Genomic DNA, 20,043 nt, shown 5'->3' with positions numbered 1-20,043 from the left:
ACAGTCATGTTTCAGGGCTATATGCTTACTATGCTAACAATAACAAGCTTCACGTGATGCTTATGTGTTCATTGTGTAGTGTCTTGACTTGGAAGTCGGCAGTAGCCTACCTACTTTATTTGAAGTGTAGTCCACCGTGTAATATACATTAGAATGCTAGTCTTGTGGTGCATATGCCTAGAATGTGTGACTTTGCACGTAACTTACTTTTTAGGGGGAGGAAGTATAGTCCACCATGTACACTAAATAAGTTGAACGCTAAAGTTAGCTTCTCTTGTTATGCTTAGCCACTTGGCTTCTATTGTATACACGTATTACACGGGGGGGGAATGAATCCTATGGCCCACGAATAACGTTACAATATATCTGTGTTGTTTTAGTTACATGAATGACGAGGATTCGTCAACATCGACGCCCAGAAAGCGGCTCCGTACACCTCCCGCCCCCCCTCCCCCTGTGTCCAGCATATATGGTGGCTCATTGTCTGACCGGTGAGTGAACATGCATGAATTACTACTGCTGTTATTTTCTTTGATACATTGCCTACTGAAATAGAAGTGTTATGAATGCATTATGGTGGATGCCAGATGCAAGCCATGTTGGCCTGTCTTACTTATATAGTCAGTAACTGGCTTCACTAGCTTACCATTGCCTTGGAAAAACGCTTCATGTCACTATAATGTATGATAATGTAATGTAAGGTATGATAAATAAGAGTGGTAATTCTAACTATCAAACCACTTATCAACTAAGCTTTTCACTTCTCACATCCAGTCCTTTGACATATATTTATGTAGTAACTGTAGTAACAGCAGTATGTAACAGCAGTATGCTTCACTGTAGTAACAGCAGTATGCTTTAGGGTTTACATATACAGTAGGATAGTTAACAGCCGATCTACAATAGACAATAATAACTAGAAAATATTGTTCCTGAAGAAACACTGTGGGCTCACAGCCCACCATCAGGAGATAGTGGGCTCGCTGCTAAGCTGCCGCGATCCCGCTATACAGTAGTTCTTCTCACAATGTATAGCAAGCTAGCTATCTCCCCCAATGTTGGCACCTGATGACGACATGTCTTCTCACCAGTGACATCACTACACAAAACTTGAGACAGGAAGGAATGTAGATTTAGATTAGATGTACATTTTCCTCCTAAGCTACTAGAATAAATTGTGAGAATCCCTATAGTGTGCTCACTTAGCAGCAAGCCCACAATAATACAATCTACAAGAGAACAGTTTCCTCCTATAGCAATGGCCTCAGATCATTTTCTAAAAGCATTTTGCCTTCATTACAGAGTTGATGACTTTCTGCCAGAGGAAGGCGTTCAGAACCTCAACCTGGGCTTTAGTAGCACGGACACACCTGTGACCTCGGCCGCAAGGTAGAGCCATTGAGCAGGGCAAACATTATTATGATGGACAATCGTAGGAACAGACTTTGTAATGTGAGGCTAAGGGTATACTGTATGTATAAGCAATACATGTATAAGGACATCTTTTTCATTTGGAACTGCTGCTAATTGACAACTTATTACCTGTCTGTCTAAGACGATAACTTATATTTGTTCACGCCTCACTGTAGATTATTATTTTATATTGATATGTCTTTATTGTTATGCACAACCAATGGTGGAATAAATTGTAGAAATGTTTCACTGAACCTATTGACAAATAAAACCGTTGAGGATTCATTGAATTGACAAACTCTGACATATTTATCAAATGCATTTTATATTGCTAGCATCAACATTAGTTCTGTAGTAATGTGTATTTTCTTATTGTAGGAAGTCATTGGACTATAGCGTTGGTGCCATCGACGTGGAGGAGTTCAACGACATAAGAAACGCAACGTAAGCTGCTATGCAATACCATTTTCATTTTGTCTTCATTTGTAGCTTGTCATATTGTTCATTCTCTGAGTATTCTGTAGTCTGAATAATACTTTCTGAACTCCTTCCATAGCATTGACTGGGAGGAGGAGGAGGAAGATGATGAGTCTTGGTGTGTGTTGGACACAGAGCCTGGAGAGAGTGAGCCAGAGTCTGGATCATCTGAGGAGGAGGACGAGGAGGAGGAGGAGGAGGACGTGTCCACTGAGCCAGATGACAGTGACGATGAAGACTATTTGGCCCCTTTGTATGTTCGGTAAGTTCGTATGCTATCCTATAACTGTGACGTAATTGTCTTTCGGCCTTTTAACATTGGCCTGTTATAGGGCCACCAGCAGGTCTAATTTAGCGAAACAAATGTTTATAACAAAATGCCTCAAATCATGAATGCAGTGTCCGACTGTCGTACAAGGCCTAAGGAGAAATGGCACCCTTTTCACATTGGCCTATTATAGCGCCACCAGGAGGCCATAATAGCCTAGCTGACCTGGCGGAGACCTGTGCTCCGAGGAGCACTTTTTGTAGTTGTTATATTGTTTGTTTTTTCATGGCAGATTTCATTCCTAAAGGACTGGCGGTGCTCTACAGTCGAACGTCAACATCATGCAGTTCGACACCATCACCATGGAGGAGACAGTGCATGATGTTGTACAGGAAGAGGCCGATGAAGAGACGGAGGAAGAGACTCAGTTCCTGGAGGAGGAATCTCCACTCCCAGAAAAGATTTGCGTCTCAAGTGCAGAAGACATCATTCGCCATCCAGCATCCATAGCCTACCATGGATGTCTCGAACATCTGGCAAAATGTCTTCAGCTGCCTGTTCCCACTTGCACAGCAAAGGACCCTGAGACATTGAAAGAGTGTGGGGTACCCAGACCATTTGGAGTCCATGTGAAATCCAGAGGCACTGCTGCCATCATTGAGTGGGTAGGTATTTCTAAATATAATCGTTAAATGGCTTTTTATGTGTTACACAAAAATGTCAATGACAACTATTGTGCTTTCTATTACATGTCTACTTCTCAGACATGTGCTTTTGGTCATCCTGTGTGGAGATGGTGTTCTCAGCCTACATTGAAGTATGGGATGCAGGCAGGTGACTTCCTCCTGTCGTCCAAAATCCTCCTCTCCGGCAACAATTACACAAAGGTGGCTCTGTTGTTCAAATTCATGAACATGCAGATGGTCAACAGCTCCGCTTTCTTCAAAGTCCAGGACCAATATTGTGTTAACACAATCAAAGACTTCTGGAGCCTGAAGAGAGAGGAGATTGTTGACGGACTGCGGCCAAAAGACAGTGTTGTGGCCCTGGGTAATAATTAAAGTCAGAATAAAAGTATAATTTGTGGTAATTGTACTGTATGAAATGGATATTACTCTGTTATTATATACCTTATGACCGTCGTTAATGCCTGGAAATCATAAAAGAGGATTTTCAGTTAAGTTAGTCCTAGAAATTATAGAATTACATCAAATCGAGTTCCGGTTGTGACGCCAACAGGATGACAGCATAATAAAGGCGCTCCCGATAAGAAATCAACAGAAAGCCCCATAAACTGCAAAATTGTTAGTCAAACGTCTATCTAAAACATCGAGAGAGGGGCAGAAATGGCTGGTAACAAAACTCTGCCCAGAAAATCCAACAGAAATCTGAACAAACACGACGAAAATGAAGAAAGCCACAGCAGCTCTCCTGAACATGGCACGGCCCAGTCTGAGAATACAAGCTTGGCTACAATCCTTAAAGAAATACAGGAGTTCAGGCGAGTTAACAAAAAGCAACTTGAAGACATTGGAGATGAAATACAGAAAACGAACAAAAGAATGGACGTAGCAGAGGACCGAATTACAAAGGCGGAGGAAAGGATCCAGAACACGGAGGATGTCACGTCGGAAATGTTAATGCTAAAGCTATTAGCTCAATTCAACGCTAATATACTCGACCAAGAAAGTCGCTCCAGACGTGAAAATGTACGGGTGTTTAGCGTTCCGGAGGGGGTGGAAGATGAGGCCACATCAATGAACGAATTTGTGGAGAAACTACTACAAGTCGGTTTGGAGCTGCCGGACACAGAGCCTCTACAGCTTCAGAGATAACATCGTTCCCTGGGCCCCAAACCACCGGCAGAGGCGCAACCAAGATCCATTGTGGTCAAATATCTCAGCTTAAAACTTAAAAAACGAAATAAAAGGTGCTCCAAACGGCGTGGCAAAAGAAAGGATTCACGTGGCAAGATCATCAAATTAATTTGGATAATGACCACCCCCCACGCATCCTCCAAAAGCGCTGAGAATGTACGGAGGTACGCAAGGTACTGAAAGATCAGAAGGTAAAATTCAAGACCCTCCACCCCGCCCACCTGGATTACAAAGAGGGAACCAAGACCTATGACACGGCGATGGAGGCGACGCAGGACATGGCGAGAAGAGGTTTCCCTGTCACCGTGATCCAAACCCCGGAGACGCTAATGGAGAGAATTCAACTACTGACATGGCAGAAGAACACCCGACGTGGGGAGACGCGAGCACCTCGCCCAAGGACCGCAAACTACAAGGAGAAGCTGCAGTCTTTCAGAAGAAACACACCACCACCTCAAGTTACAGAGAGCGGCGAGGAATCTTAATGACAGACGGGTGAGATGGGGAAAAAAGGGGGAAAAAAAGATGGACAACCTGTTGTAACTTAATTGAGGGTTCGAGGCCTATAGGCTCGAAACCTCTTTGTATCGCTACACTTCCTTTTTTTTTGTGGTCACTTTTTACGAAACTTTGTGGTAGAGGGCTATGCTAAATGGCCAAGGCCCGAAACTCAAAACCATTGGCCAAAGGATGGCGCTATAGCAATCAATTAAAAATGCCAACTTTGAACAGGTAGAACTCATGCCCTGTTTGACCTACAGACATGAAACTTCGATACACACATGAGTCTCCTCATGCCGAACAACTTTCAAGTTCTGACTTTTGTCCTCTGACCTTTAGATCTCCCACCATTTTAAATTATATGAAAAGCAGTTAATATCAAACTCCTCCTGGGATTTTTGAGCAATCTGCACGAAACTTTCTAAACATGAACTTTGGACCTATACCGACAGATTGGTGTACGTGGATCTTTTCTAAGTGAAAACTCTCAAACTTTACAGTAATGTAGAGGGTCATTCCAAATATCACTAAAACCAATCTTACTCCAATTGGCCAAAGGGGGCGCTATAGCACTTTTTTGAAAATGCAAACTTTAAACAGGCAAAAGTCATGCCTCGTTTGGCCGACAGCCATGAAACTTGCTTACACATGTGCCTTGACTCATGAAGAACACATCTATCACTTTGACCAGTAAGCTCTGCCCTTAGATTGTCCATAATTTTGAGCAGTTTGAAAAACATTTAAACCCAGGATTTTTGAGCAATTTGCGTGAAACTGTCATCTGTTTGAGCTCCTTTTTCACCGGTTCAGGTCTGTTGGTCCAATGGCTGATTGCTTAACCATCGGCCTTGCAACCACAGGGTCGCAGGTTCAAGTCCCACCTCATGCAGACATTCATTTCAATTGCATTCCACACAACATGACTGTATCAATAAATACATGTGCAATTGTTAAAGATAACATGAAATGCTTATTTGAGAGTTGTTATTTTCAATGTATGTCGTACTTTATTGTGAAAATAGCCGATCTACAATCTCACAACTTTTTGGATAGCAACACTTTGTGAGCTTGTAGATTGGCTACTTTCACTAGTTTTTGGTACCGAGGAGACATCACATTTCTCTATTGGTAAATGCTTTGTGAACCACTGATCTTAGTGTTAGTGATACAGGGGCTCCTTTCATGCCAGAAGGCAAGAGTCTATGATCTTCAACAGACACCATGAAGCCTTAGCTCAATCACTAGACCGCCTGTGAGTTTGAAGGTTGAGTGTTCGATTCCTGTCTGTGGCCATGGATATTGTAGAGGCCTGGCTTCTTGGATTCTCCTTTCTCACTGACTAAGGTTGTGGATCGAATAGCTCAATCAGTAAAGTGTTAGCCTTTTCTGAAGGTCACCGGTTCAAACCCCACTCAATGCAGGTTACATTTAAATTGCATTGTACAAAACATGACCCTGTTAATTAAGACATGTGCAATTTTTAAAAAATTACATGAAATGCTTTTTTGAGAGTAGTTGTGAGTAGTTGTATGTCATACATGTTGTATGTATGTATGACATACTTTCTTGTGAAAATAGCCGATCTACAACTTTTCAGATAGCAACGCGTTGTGAGCTTGTAGATCGACTATTTTCACTAGTTTTCATTCTGAGGAGACAAAAAAAATCTTTATTGGTAAATGTTTTGTGAACCAGTGATCTAGAGTAGTTAGCGAAACAGAGGCTTGGTTCATAACGGACGGAAAAACGTATAGATATTAACAGACACCATCAGGGAGGCCATATCTCTAGCTCAATGAGAAGAGAGGTAGCATGTGAGTCCATAGGTCGCTTATTTGATCCCTGTCCCCAACAATGTGTTGAGGTTATCATCATTTGGAATTCTTAGTTTTACAAATAGTGTTTCTTGAGGTTAGGTGTAGGTGTTGTTTTACTGAGGTTAGGTTGGGTGTAGAAAAGACTCATCTAGTCAGCAACCTTTCCCATGGATTGGATCCACCCCTCTCACCTGCTCTCACTCATCACCAATCACACCTGTCTTCACTCACAACTCATTAGTGGCCTGGTATATATACCCTACCTGTCCTTCAGTTTTGCTTGGCAGCAGCAGCAGTAACAACTCCACTGGAGAGCCCTCTGTCCTGGAGTCTCAGCCGGCCTGGGTCATGCGTCACTGAAGTGAGTTCACTTGTTCATGTTTGCATGTTGCAATTTGTGGGTTGTGTGTTGTTTGCCTTGAAACTCATAGATAGGCGTGTGTGTGTGTGTGTGTGTGTGTGTGTGTGTGTGTGTGTGTGTGTGTGTGTGTGTGTGTGTGTGTGTGTGTGTGTGTGTGTGTGTGTGTGTGCGTGTGCTCGCGTGTGCGTGTGTGTAGGGCTCAGCTGTGTGTGTGTAGGGCTCAGCCCTATTGGCATGACTGGTAACACGTCGGACTGGCGAGTGGGAGCCTCGGGTTCAATCCCAGCTCACTGCGTTCCACTACACAGGCAAAACACACCTATCCAACTTCTCTTTTTTTTACAGACACTGCCTTTTTACAAGATAATAAAATAATAAATAATGGTGCTGCGAGATAATCACCCTCCCGGGCCGTCCTCGCCCCCTTCCTTCCCTCCTTCCTAATCGTAACTAACTCACTACTCGTGGGTAGCGATTAGCGAACTCACATTTCAAATTGCATTGATTGACTGACTGGTGGTGTTATAAACATACCTGACACAAGTTTTAATATCTAGATTTGACAGCAACACGAACTAAGTGCATGACCTGGTGAGACCGCGGGACATGCATCCCAAAGTTGTCAAGCTTGCAATGTGCATCAGGGATTTGCAGAAACTAGATATATGTTTCATTTTCGTTTTTACGGCTCGTGTTAGTAACCGGAAGCCTCGCCCCAAAACATAGTTGCCCCCATTTTTTCAGCAGAGACGGACGTTCCGAGGTCGCCGGATTGGTCCCGGGGCGAGTGTGTTTTGGGGCGACTGGCCGGGGATTGCAGCAACGGTATGCGAGAGTGTGATATACTTCTCCACACAACGGTGTCTAACCGAGAGAGTTGTACTTCTCCACACAACCGTGTCTAACCGAGATAATCCATGCATATCACAGCTGACAAAACAAATATTATATATTATCGGAGCTATAATTAATGTTATGTTTTATCGGGATGACGTCATAATTCCTGATATCGGACCGATAATTATCGGGCCGATACTTATTGTGCACCACTAGTTTTGAGCTTGTAGATCTGCCATTTTCGGGTCTGTGACACCACGCTCAACTAAGTATCAAGCCTTTACTAGAGATGCAGCGTACGGCATGTATTAAGAGGACAATTATTTCAACATAAAACGTTGTATTCAAGTATAGGAGAGTTCAGTAAAGACAATGATCTTGAACGCTGCCTTCAGGTACGACATGGAAAGGACTCATCGTTCAGCACACCTGGGGAAAAACACATTTGGTGAATGTGGATGTTGGCTTCTCTTGTATTTTTTCTTAACAGACAGTTAAGAGAAAATACTGTACGAGTGAAATTTATGAAAACATGAGGCCCAATTATGTTACTTATTCCTTTATTGATATTGTGACAAGCTATTCAAACCAAGCAAATTAAAGAAAATATCTCACATCTTAACTTCAAACCATTCATGATCAGGGGTGCAGATCCCAGGGGGGAAGGAGGGGACATGTCTGACATGTTCCTCCAATAAAGTATTTTTTTATATACTTTAAAACCTATATTTAATAAAAGCTGATTAAACTTTTGAAATCATTTGCACATACAGTAAACACAATACTTTTTGAAGATTTTGTTTTTGCCACCCGTGTGTCCTGATCATCAGTGGCAGTTGTTGTTTTGTTGGTGTTTTGTCTTTTATTCCAAATTTCAGACAAACTGTAATCATTGTGAACATTATTAGTTAGTTTAAAATCCTAGTGTTAGCTCTATGTTGGTGATATTATTGATGAGAAGATTCCTTGTTTGTGGTTCCCTCCTAAGTTGAGATCTGCTCCCCTGCTCATGATTACATATACATGATTACATATAAATCATTACTTAATATAAATGATTGCATGTCATCAGTCTTTACCATTAATTTCCTAGACTGTGGTGGCCACAATTGTCTATTTTGGGTGGACCCGGGTCCCCCCATCACCTCAGACCACCCTAGAGAGTCTAGGTCCACCCATCACCTCAGACCACCCTAGAGGGTCTAGGTCCACCCATCACCTCAGACCACCCTAGAAGGTCTAGGTCCATCCATCACCTCAGACCACCCTATAAGGTCTAGGTCCACACATCACCTCAGACCACCCTAGAGGGACCAGGTCCACCCATCAGCTCAGACCACCCTAGAAGGTCCAGGTCCACCCATCACAGGGAAATAGTGATGTCATAATGATCGTAACACATTAATTATCGCACATTATAAAAGATTACATAATAAATGACTTAAGGTCAATTATAAAAAATAATGAAACCTTTTTTCACAAACATGGCTGACTGACTTCCATTCAGATGGATAATAATATTAATGTTATGAAGAACTCTGATTGTGTATGTGATCATTTATTTAATGTTTCAATATAGTGTAGAACTGAAATATAATGTTTGTGTTTTCTGACAACAGAAACTATAGAAAGTAATTTGACGAACCGCCCACACTATTTGGGATTCCCTCTTCATTTGTTGTTTCGCCCAGGTGGCCCTAAACCCTGACCTTTAACCTCGCAAACACTATGCATAAACCTAACCTTAACCTCACCTCAAAACCATGTCAACCTGGGCGAAACACCGGGAAAAGACAGAGTCCGCACACTAATGATTGTTAGCGTTGGCTAGCCAATTAGCATGTTTAATTGTTTAAAGGACACTTTTGTGAAAACGGTTGATGATGTCATCATTGTGCTGCTGTTATGAGTATTTAAAAGCTGAATGGACACACATGTATGTCCTCGTCTCTCCACCAGGGGGCAGCAATGACTCTCTGCTTCTCTGAAAACACACCCAGGTGTTCTGTGAAAAGACAATAAGAATCAGAATGTAACTGTGTAAACATGTTAACACTTTAGAATAACCTTCCCTTATAATAGTAAATGAATCATTCATAAATTATTATTTAATGTGTTATTCATAACTTGTTAAATGTTTGTTAACAGTCGGTTAATGATGTAATGATTTAAAACTATTTTATTAATAGTTAATAGATCATGAACAAGTTAATAGTAAACTAGTTAAAAACCTAACCTCCGAGCACCCTCCCTGCAACTACAGTAACCATCAAAGTAGAAACAACTCAGTCCATTCAAACAACATTTGACCAATACTTTCTCAATAGTGTATCATTCTTAGTAGGAAGGGCAGCTCAGTTGGTAGAACTGCTAGTGATGGAATGCTCAGTGTGTTCAAAGTACTGAATCATTGGAGTCTATGAGAGCCGACTGGACAGCTTATGAACAAACATTCTGAACGATTGAGACCTTTATAAAATACTCTGCTCAAGAACATAAAAGAAGACATATCACACATTGTTTTCTGCTGTGTTGCTTTTCGATGTGTACACTGTGTCATTTTATAGTGGTATCTAAAGAGCACAAAGTATGTTTTTGAACGGCCAAAGTCCTGTCTGGCAACCAAATCTCGCGATACCTCAGAGAAAGAAACAATACCTGCCGCTGTTTAGATGCCTCAATAAAATGATGTACTGTCGCAATCGTTCAGATATAATGTTTGTTCATGAGCTGGTCCAGCCCGCTCTATTCACTGCAATGTATTTCTTGAACTTCCGGTGCGAGGTTTGTGGCGCATCCCCGGCGTCCAGCACGTCTCTTCCTTTCAAAAGCTTCCTAATCACCTGAACGTCCTTTCAGACTATGGGATCTAAACCCCTGCACCTGAACGTCCTCTTAGGCTGGGGATCTAAACTCCTGCACCTGAACGTCCTCTCAGACTGTGGGATTTAAACTCCTGCGTCATGTAAAACATGTTTATTTGATTGATGATGAGTGGTCCAAACTACAGCCCCCGCCCCATCTGATCACATTGTCATCAGTGTTGTCTGCTACAACAAATCATTGGATTATTTAATTTGATTATGAGATTAATTATTATAATCAATGAAGCAGAAGACACATGGTAATGCGAATTCATGCGACCGGGATGGTTTACCATGCTAGTTGTTTCACTTCTTACACCAGCACGTTGTTTTGTTCATGTGTTATATTTTTATACACTTTTATACATAAAAAAAATAGTAAAAAGAAAGAGGAAGTGAACCTGGGTGTGTGGGAGGAGTCTAAAGATTCTCATTGGTTGTCGGCACCAGAATAGGACCTGATAGAAGAAGAAGAGAGACAGTTAATACCCACACACAAATAAATCCTATGTACTGTATTGTGTGTATTTCTCCATAAAATGCATAAATGTACACACAATAACACAACAACACAACAATATTAGGGTTGTAATTAAACATGTTGATTAAACATGTTAATTAAACATGCTAATCACCTTGTTTCTTCCACTGGTAGTAGATGAATCCCGACAGAAACAAGACCAGACCCAGAACCAGACCTGATGCTCCCATGGCCACCTTGTTCTTCACTGACTCTGGCATGGAGTCATCTGACAATAAAAATATTATATTATATTATATTATATTATATTATATTATATTATATTATATTAGTACAGGTGGCGAACATGTGGAAGCAGCCATTAATCACTGCTGTTCCTAAAGGTAGAAACCATAAAGGTCTGAATGACTTCAGGCTGTAACTTCTCTCTCACAATGAAAACTTTAGAGAAGCTCGTTAAAGACAGAGTCTCAACCCTATATAATTCACCTATAGAACACATAGAGGAGTTTAGGATGGCTCTTCTACAGGCACACCACAAGGCTGTGTTCTCTCACCCACTTACTTTACATTATGTACATGAACTTGTACCAAAGTACTGTAAACATGAAAACAGAACCATATTTAAACAGACAACACAGTCATTGTGAGTCTGTTCAGTAATAATGAGTCCAGTCCTTGAGGAGTTTGTCAGCTGGTGTGACATGCCCTTCTGAGCGCTAAATAAATCCAAACCAAAATAAATATTTTAGATGACTTGACCCAACTTATACGTATAAGCTGAAGTGTGATATATTAATGTCTTTGTACCTGTAGCCATTAGTAAACGAAGATGATGTACCTCATATAGACAAGACACTAAAGCTCTAAGTAGGTGAGGGTCCTGTCATAACCGTCCTATTCTTTTTTTAGGATGTTTTCATGTATTTGTATATATATATATATATATATATATATATATTTTTTAGTGCTGTTTTCCTTTCTGCAAAACAAATGTACCTTCAGGTACAAATAGAGAATAATTCTTGAATCCTTAAAACAGAGTGTATTGTAACAGATTACATTACCGTAGATTACAGTAGATTACAGTAACTGACCCCAGTCCATCTTGATAGGCGCGGTCAGGCTGGGATGTTCCACCATGCATGTGATCTTCTCTCCTGATCTGTATCACACACACACACACACACACACACACACACACACACACACACACACACACACACACACACACACACACACACCTATGTTTTTCTGCTAATGATCCTCCTCAAAAAGCACATAATGTTTTCTGAGGAGGATGATCAGTATCTACGCACAGTGTGTGAGACACCACGGTGCCGAGGGGGGGCACCGCGGTGAAGAGGGGGCACCGCGTTGAGGAGGCACCACGGTGCAGAGGGGCCACCGCGTTGCAGAGGAGGCACCGCGGTGCAGAGAGGGGACCGTGGTGCAGAGGGGGGCACCACAGGGTCATCATAATATAATAACTAGACTATTTTATTTAAATGTAAGATTAAAAACACAACCACAATTAGGCACCATAGCATTAGACCGTTATAGGCAATAAGATAGCTCATACTTACATTTTCTCTGCCTAAAATAATCATGACATGCGTGCATCCTTAAGTTGAATGCGTGGGCTCTCCTCCGCTCTAGTGTTTATTGTGTATTCCACTATTCCCTCCCCATTGCAGAAAAAATAGGAAGGCAAGAGGCAGAAGAAACTTAGTAACGAGATACGCACATTATATCGTATTCCTGTGTGTGCATTCATGTATAGCTCGCTCACGAGTGGTACTGGTAGTACCAGTAGAGGTGTCTATTAGGTGTGTATTTCTATGTATAGGTGTCTGTTAGGTGTGTACCTGGGTGTGTACTCCAGGTAGGAGTGGTACTGGTAGTACCAGTCTCCATCAGACAGCTCATCGGTAGAGGACAGACCAGAGGTCAAAGGTTCTTGACCTCTCCACCAGGTCACCAGGATCACTTTAGGATAGAAGTCGTAGCTGCTGCACCTCAGCATGTGACTGTGTTTACCACGACCAGGGGGAGTCTCTGACTTCAGTCTCACTTTGGGCTCCACTCCTAAAAAAGATGATGATGATTATTATTATTATTATTATTATTATTATTACCCTTATTATTATTATTATTATTATTATTATTATTATTATTATTATTATTGTTATTATTATTATTGTATATACCATAATAGCTCATAGTGCGGCACCGAGTGACACGCTATGAGCTTGTAGATCTGCAATGTTTTTCAAAATCATGAAAATGTGTGCAAATCTTTAAAGATATGTATTTTTAAAGCGAACATTTGTCAAAAATGTTGTTCCAGGGACCCCCAGAAGCAAAGATTGGAGTTACAAATGTTCACTTTAAAAATATATTTATTATAATTTTCAAGATTTTTCAAAAATAGCAGATCTACAAGCTCATAACACGGCACTCGGTGCCCGCTATGAGCTTTTATATCTGCTTTGAATAGAATGATAGAATGATTTATTATGATGTCATGTTATAGTTTATGAGGTGATGAGTGTTGAGTGCTGCTCTGAGATCAGCTCACCTCTCTTGTTCAGAACAGAGGAGTAGTAGATCTCAGTGTTGGCTTTGCAGAATGCCTCTCGTGCTGCTCTCCTATAAGCCAGTTCTGTAGGATCTTTATTGAAGCGCTCTGCGTACTTCACACCAAACTCAGTGTATCCAACCCACTGATCTACTCTACTGTCCCACCTGTTCAGCTCATCACCATCGAAATTCATTGAGTATATGAACTGTATGTCCTTCAGCTCACTGGAGTTAAACACACAGCGGGCAGCCTCATAGTACACATATCCATCTGGAAATAGACAATTCAAAATGTCATTAATGTTCAGTTTTATTATCATCTGTATAATATCAACACTAGGCTAACCTGCCCCCTATTGGCCAAATATTGTATGTCACTACATAAAGTCTAAAATAGGTTCAGGATGTGAAATCTGCCATTAAAATGTTTTCAATATCTTAAATACAAGTAATGTTTCACTATTTATCCAGTTTGCTACAGTGGCTGAGTAAACAAGGACTCTGTCTGTCTGTCTGTCTGTCTGTCTGTCTGTCTGTCTGTCTGTCTGTCTGTCTGTCTGTCTGTCTGTCAGACCCCATCATGTATTTCCAGGATAACAGAGAAATGCCTCACAATATGAATAGATTTTGATATGTTTTATTTTGATGGTAACTGTTTTAACTGGATTTGACATGATTCATGTATTTTAATTGAAAATCCAAATAAAGAAAGTAAAGTCCAAATCTTTGGATATATATTTTTTTAAAGCAAACATTTGTAACTCAAATCTTTGCTTCTGGGGATTCTACAAATGTCTTTTAAATCCTAACATTAAAAAAAAAGGACGTATGTTGCTATAATATCTGTGGTTCTCAAACTTTTTTCATGTTTTTTTTTTCAAAGATAGCAGATATACAAGCTCATAGCGCAGCACTCGGTGCCGCGCTATGAGCTTGTAGATCTGCTATCTTTGAACACCCAAAGAAATCTAAAATGACAGATATGTGTTCCCGGATTGAATGGGTTAAACATTTTCATTCATGTTAAATATATTCAACAGTTTTAGTTAATAACTATTGTGTTCATAGTATTCATGTACCTTTCACTGGTGGTTTCTTCAAGGCAGTGAGAATGGTGTCCAGCTGGGCTTTGCAGTACTGCTGCTTATCCACAGCCATTGCATAACCTCCTGTCCCCAAGGTCATATGATCTACAAACGGAGGCTGAGGCTCCACCACCTTCCCTTTGTTGTAGTCTGCATAGTACAACACTTCACCATCCAGTGACATCATGACCTCTTTATATGAGTCTTTAACTGTGTCTGAACAGCCAAGGAGTAGAATGTGCTCATGGAACACTGGAAATAAAACAAAGATGACATTAAATACAAATAACAATCTTCATCATCATCATCATGATGATCTTCATCATCATCATCATCATCATCATCATCATCATCATCATCATCATCATGTTAAACAGTCATGTTTGGTTCTAAAGGTGAATATTAGAAGTATCTTCCTGTCAAACATTTTATTCAACAGATTAAAATGTTTTTATAATATTATGAAACAGATTCATAATGATTTATTTCAGGATGTGAACATAACATTATATTATATAATGTAATATAATATACAGTGGTGGAAAGAGTACTAATGTTTTACTTAAGTAAAAGTATCAATACTGCAATGTAGAAATACTCTGTTACAAGACCAGAATTTTTAATTTACTTTGATTGATTGAATATTTTATTAGGCAAAACAAATGAAAAACAGCACAGTTACATTTAAAATACTTTGTCTAACAGGTCCGTTCATAAAAGTCCTTGCGGACTTGTTTCCAATGAGGGCCTTGGTATTCAATTCATATACATATATAGTGGCATCACAGTTCGAATATCATTACAAAAAGAAAAAACAGCCCAAAAAAAAGAACACTATGTACAACAAAAACATATAAAAGGGGGAAAAGATATATGTACATGAACATGGGGGGGGATACTACCTCCTCTTTTGGCCTCCTGAAAGGTGATTTTTTAAGGCTCTTTTAAATGAGCCCAGCGAACTGCATTCTTTGAGGGATGGGGTTAGACTATTCCAATCCTGGGTGGCAGTTTTGTAGAAGGACAATTTTCCCATGTTTGTTTTATGGGTGGGTGGTACCAAATTGTTGTTAACGCTCCCTCTGGTATTGTGACTGTGGGTGACGCTAACCTTTTGGAGGTATTTACTCAGATAAGCGGGAATAGTGGGCATATCGTTTTTTTGTTGTTGTTTAACCCTGTCTTCCACCCTGAGCCAGCCTAGGCTGGCAAAATGGGTGGGAGAAAGGTGGGTCATGGGCCCCAATCCGAGGAGTAGCCGAATCAGTTTGTTTTGGGAGGTTTGAAGCTTAGTCTTCAGTGACACTGAGGTGTTGGAGTACCAGGAGGTGCAAGCATAGTCAAAAAGTGGTTGAATCAGGGCCCCTGAGAGGGTCCTGAGGGCCTGAGGGTTGACAAAAGAGGAAACTCTGCCCATATATTTGGTTCTCTGTAGGGGTGTGCCGATACACTAATTTCACCAAACGATATATTCGATATTTGGCTCACAACTTCGATACGATACACACTTTTTTATTATGAAAATATATGGGGGAGGAAAAAAGTAAATGCAAACAAATAATTCTGTTTTTTCATTATTCAGACATGCAAACTTGTAGCTTTTCAGCTACAATAGCCGTTTTCAATCCAAATAGGGCAATAGTGTGACACCTGACCCGAAAAAACAACAACATGTTGTCACCCTTTTCACCTCGGGGCTGTTTTTTTTTTTTTCAAAACGATATTTTTTTCCCCCAAAACGATACATATTGTCACGAAAACGTATCGCGATATATCGTGGGACGATATATCGGCACACCCCTAGTTCTCTGGTTTACTCCTTTGCCTTTGTCCCCATGCTTTCACCTGACAGGTATTTGTCAAGATTACAACCCAAATAGGTAATCTCTTCTTTGCTAGAGATAATTGTGTCATCGACTTTGACCTTGAAATCATTTACATCCATCTGTCTGAGGAAATGTTTGGTCCCAAAGAGAATGGATTCAGTTTTCCCAAGGTGTAGTGACAGTTTGTTATCGGTAAGCCAAGTACGGATTTTTTAGAGTTCGGAGCTGAGCGCCTCCTCAACTTGCAACTTGTCCTCTCCCGAGATCAGGAGTGCCGAGTCATCAGCGAATAGGAACAATTTGCAGTTACAGGCAGCATTCATGTCGTTAATGTATAGAATGAACAGTAACGGCCCTAGAATGCTGCCCTGAGGAACCCCACAGCTCACCGGGAGGGATGAGGACATGGTTCCGTTGATGTCAACCACTTGTTCTCTTCCCTCCAGGTAAGATCTCATCCAGTTTATTGATGTGCAGTCAAAACCAATCGCCCTCAGCCTATCAAGTAAAATTGAATGGTTTACAGTGTCGAACGCTTTTTGGAGGTCCAACATGACCATGCCGCAGTATTTGCCCGCGTCTACCTCACGTTTGATGTAGTCGGTCAAATACAGAAGGCATGTGTCAGTGGAATGGGAGGTTCTGAAGCCCGATTGGAATTCAAACAACAGTTTATGCTCGCTGAGGTAGCTGTTGATTTGTTCTTGAATTAATCGCTCTACAACCTTTGAGATGGAACAAAGGATGGAAACAGGCCTATAGTTGCATGGTTCTAATTTGCTTCCTTTTTTATGCAGAGGGATTACTCTTGCCAACTTGAAATCCTGTGCGACGTGACACTGGCTGATGGATAGGTTTGTGATTTGGGCTACTATGGGGGCAATAGCAGTAGCTGCGTCTCTGAGGAATCTGGTGGGGATATTGTCAAGGCCGGTGGCCTTGTTTGGCTGGTGGGCGAATAGTTTTTTCTGCACATCATCAGCATTTACTGGTTTGAATGAGAAGGAGTCTTTTTTTAGCCCCCAATTTGTCATAGTGAGCATGGATGTGGTCAGAGCCATACAAACCTGAATGCTGAGGAAGTTTGCTTACCAACTGGGTTGCAATGGTGGTAAAAAAAAGCTGTTAAAACAGTTTGCTACCGCTTGCTTGTCGGTAATGAGCACGCCACTTGAAATAATGCAGATGTTTGTAGATTTGGTTTGAATTTTGTTGTTGCAGCCCAATTTCTGTAGCGCTTCCCACAGCTTTTGTGGGTGGCTTTTGTTTGCCTCAATGCTTTCATTTAAGAAATTCTTTTTGGCAGTTTTGACCAATTTGTTTACTACATTTCGTTGAAAGTATTTGCACATTTTTGCATTTCCTGAACTCAGAGTACATTTTGTTTCTGAGTTTGATGGCATTTAGGATGTCTCCATTCATCCAGGGTTGTGTACGGGCTCTGACTCTCACCACCTTCTTGGGCGGGTTTGGTTCGGGTTTACTGTTTAATGTCGGAGCACTGCGCTGTCGGAGGAATGCGCTGTCGGACTAACGTATTGCACCCCAGCCGAGGAGCCACTGAGTACATTTGACCAATCCATTTTCTCAAGAGCTGTTGTGAGAGCTTCTGATGAGTAAGTTTTCATAGCCTTGCAGCTGACCGTGCTATGACAATCAACTACAGATCTGTGAAACTTACGCGTGCAGAAAATGATGTTATGGTCGCTTAGACTGAACTCAATGACCCCACTTAAAGGAATCCTCGACTGGTCTGATGTCAAAATGAGGTCAATGATGGTCTGAGAAGTGGTGGCTACCCTTGTGATATTTTTTATCATTTGGGTGAGGCTATGCATGTCACAGAATTTACTGAAAGATTTAAATATGGCGGCGTCTTTCCGAGTAAAAGTACAAAAGTACTGGTGTCAAAATGTACTTAAAGTACCAAAAGTAGTAAGTAATCATTATGCAGAATGTCCCATTTCACAAGTTTTCAAATGTATACAAATCTTTTGAAAATAGCAGATCTACAAGCTCACAATGTGTCTCATTGTGAGCTTGTAGATCTGCTATTTCCTAATGGTCTAAATGTATGTAGGGCTGAAGTGTATGTTTTGTAATCAAAATCTAAAAAGTAACTAGTAACTAAAGTTTTCAAATAGTGGAGTAAAAGTACACTGCTCAAAAAAATAAAGATAACACTTTGATCCCTTAATTCTTTTGAGTTTAGCAGTATGTACACAGTTCATGAAAAAACTCAAAAGAATTAAGGGATCAAAGTGTTCCCTTTATTTTTTTGAGCAGTATATAATATTTGCCTCTGAAATGTAGTGGAGTAGAAGTTAAAATACAGAAAATTGGAAGTACTCCAGTAAAGTAAAAATACCTCAAAATTGTACTTAAGTACAGTACTTGAGTAAATGTACATCACTGATCATTTAATATAATGAAAGATTAGAATCAGCATGTGTGTAAAATAATTGATCCAAAGCCTGTTGGTTCGGGCCTTGAGGCTGAGCTACCGCTTACCAATGGTATTATAAATAATAACACTATGAATAAACTGTATGTATATTTGATATATAAATATAACAGTATGTTATTCAGTATATAATCAACAGACATAACGTTTATTTATATTAATAACAATATATATTTCATTTATCAAAAGTTAAAGTATGTAAAACCATATGTTTTTAATAATATAAAAATAAATACACATGTATTATATATGTACAAGAGTACATCTATGAATGCATATTTTATATAATAAGAGTATCTTTAATACAATAACATAAATATAATGTACTTACTTCCTGGGATCGCTTTGACATGAAGTACAGAGGAGAGGATGAGGAGGGTGGCTGTAATCTTCATCATCACTGATCAGAACTGAACTGAATTTAATAGATGAAAATAAACAGATCAGAATAAACAAATCAGAATAAACAGATGAGAATAAACAGATGTTTACTGAAAGAGAAGTTCTGGAGTCCGAAAGAGAATGAAGCAGGACTCGTTCTGTAGTTTCGACAAATCAGCCAATCAGATTAAAGATATGATGTTACATCATCTGTTTCCGGGAAGACGATGGTTGGTAATTTTTAAGAAAAACAATGTTAGAATGAAATAAAGAAATAAAGACAGAAAGACAGAAAAATAAAGAAAGACAGAAATATGTTTATAAAGTAATTATAAGTTTACGAGTAAGTATTAATTAAAAGCTTTCAGATGAGACATGATTGGAGGTTAAAGGTTAAAGTTCATCACTTCAGATTGAAGTGATACAATATTTTAAATATTAATAAAGTAAATATTGTCATTGGTTGGAGTATTTGTCTGAATACATTTACACATGATGTGAAATGTGTCCTCATTTAACTCTGTGTACATTTACACATGATGTGAAATGTGTCCTCATTTAACTCTGTGTACATTTACACATGATGTGAAATGTGTCCTCATTTAACTCTGTGTACATTTACACATGATGTGAAATGTGTCCTCATTTAACTCTGTGTACAACATGATGACACCAAACAAACTGAATGTCACACTTACAGTATGGAGGAACTACAGTAGTGTTACACAGCGTTACAGAGTTACACTTTATTACAAGTAAATGAATAATAGACACAGTGTTTAACACTTCATATGGTCATAATTCAGAG

The 20,043-nt window shown here is 40.1% G+C and overlaps 1 protein-coding gene and 1 long non-coding RNA gene across 16 annotated transcripts in view; one reads left to right on the top strand and one right to left on the bottom strand.

Moving 5' to 3' along the window:
- LOC311046528 (H-2 class II histocompatibility antigen, E-S beta chain-like) overlaps window positions 1-20,043 on the bottom strand; it is a 184,012-nt gene that overhangs the window by 159,915 nt on the left and 4,054 nt on the right. For 5 of the 15 annotated variants that reach the window (XM_084058890.1, XM_084058895.1, XM_084058891.1 and 2 more), the window contains 9 exons: window positions 19,347-19,445; window positions 19,186-19,269; window positions 14,559-14,816; window positions 13,478-13,750; window positions 12,765-12,984; window positions 11,994-12,061; window positions 11,051-11,164; window positions 10,817-10,873; window positions 8,255-9,556 (listed from right to left, as the gene is read on the bottom strand). In XM_084058890.1, the coding sequence (XP_083915016.1) occupies window positions 10,836-10,873; window positions 11,051-11,164; window positions 11,994-12,061; window positions 12,765-12,984; window positions 13,478-13,750; window positions 14,559-14,816; window positions 19,186-19,252 (1,038 nt within the window). In that variant the 5' untranslated portion in view covers window positions 19,253-19,269; window positions 19,347-19,445 and the 3' untranslated portion in view covers window positions 8,255-9,556; window positions 10,817-10,835. Of the gene's footprint in view, window positions 1-8,249; window positions 9,557-10,816; window positions 10,874-11,050; window positions 11,165-11,993; window positions 12,062-12,764; window positions 12,985-13,477; window positions 13,751-14,558; window positions 14,817-19,185; window positions 19,270-19,346; window positions 19,446-20,043 lie in introns of those variants that run through there. The other 10 variants (XM_084058892.1, XM_084058893.1, XM_084058897.1 and 7 more) reach the window with 5 other exon arrangements.
- On the top strand, window positions 389-1,857 carry LOC311046720. Its single transcript, XR_014600920.1, has 3 exons — window positions 389-491; window positions 1,303-1,389; window positions 1,792-1,857. It is a non-coding gene; the product is annotated as an uncharacterized lncRNA (long non-coding RNA).

The sequence above is a fragment of the Gymnoscopelus microlampas genome, assembly GCF_963454915.1.
Source record: "Gymnoscopelus microlampas genome assembly, chromosome: 6".
In the NCBI taxonomy this organism is placed as follows: domain Eukaryota; kingdom Metazoa; phylum Chordata; class Actinopteri; order Myctophiformes; family Myctophidae; genus Gymnoscopelus; species Gymnoscopelus microlampas.
This window is presented reverse-complemented; position numbering and strand designations above follow the sequence as displayed.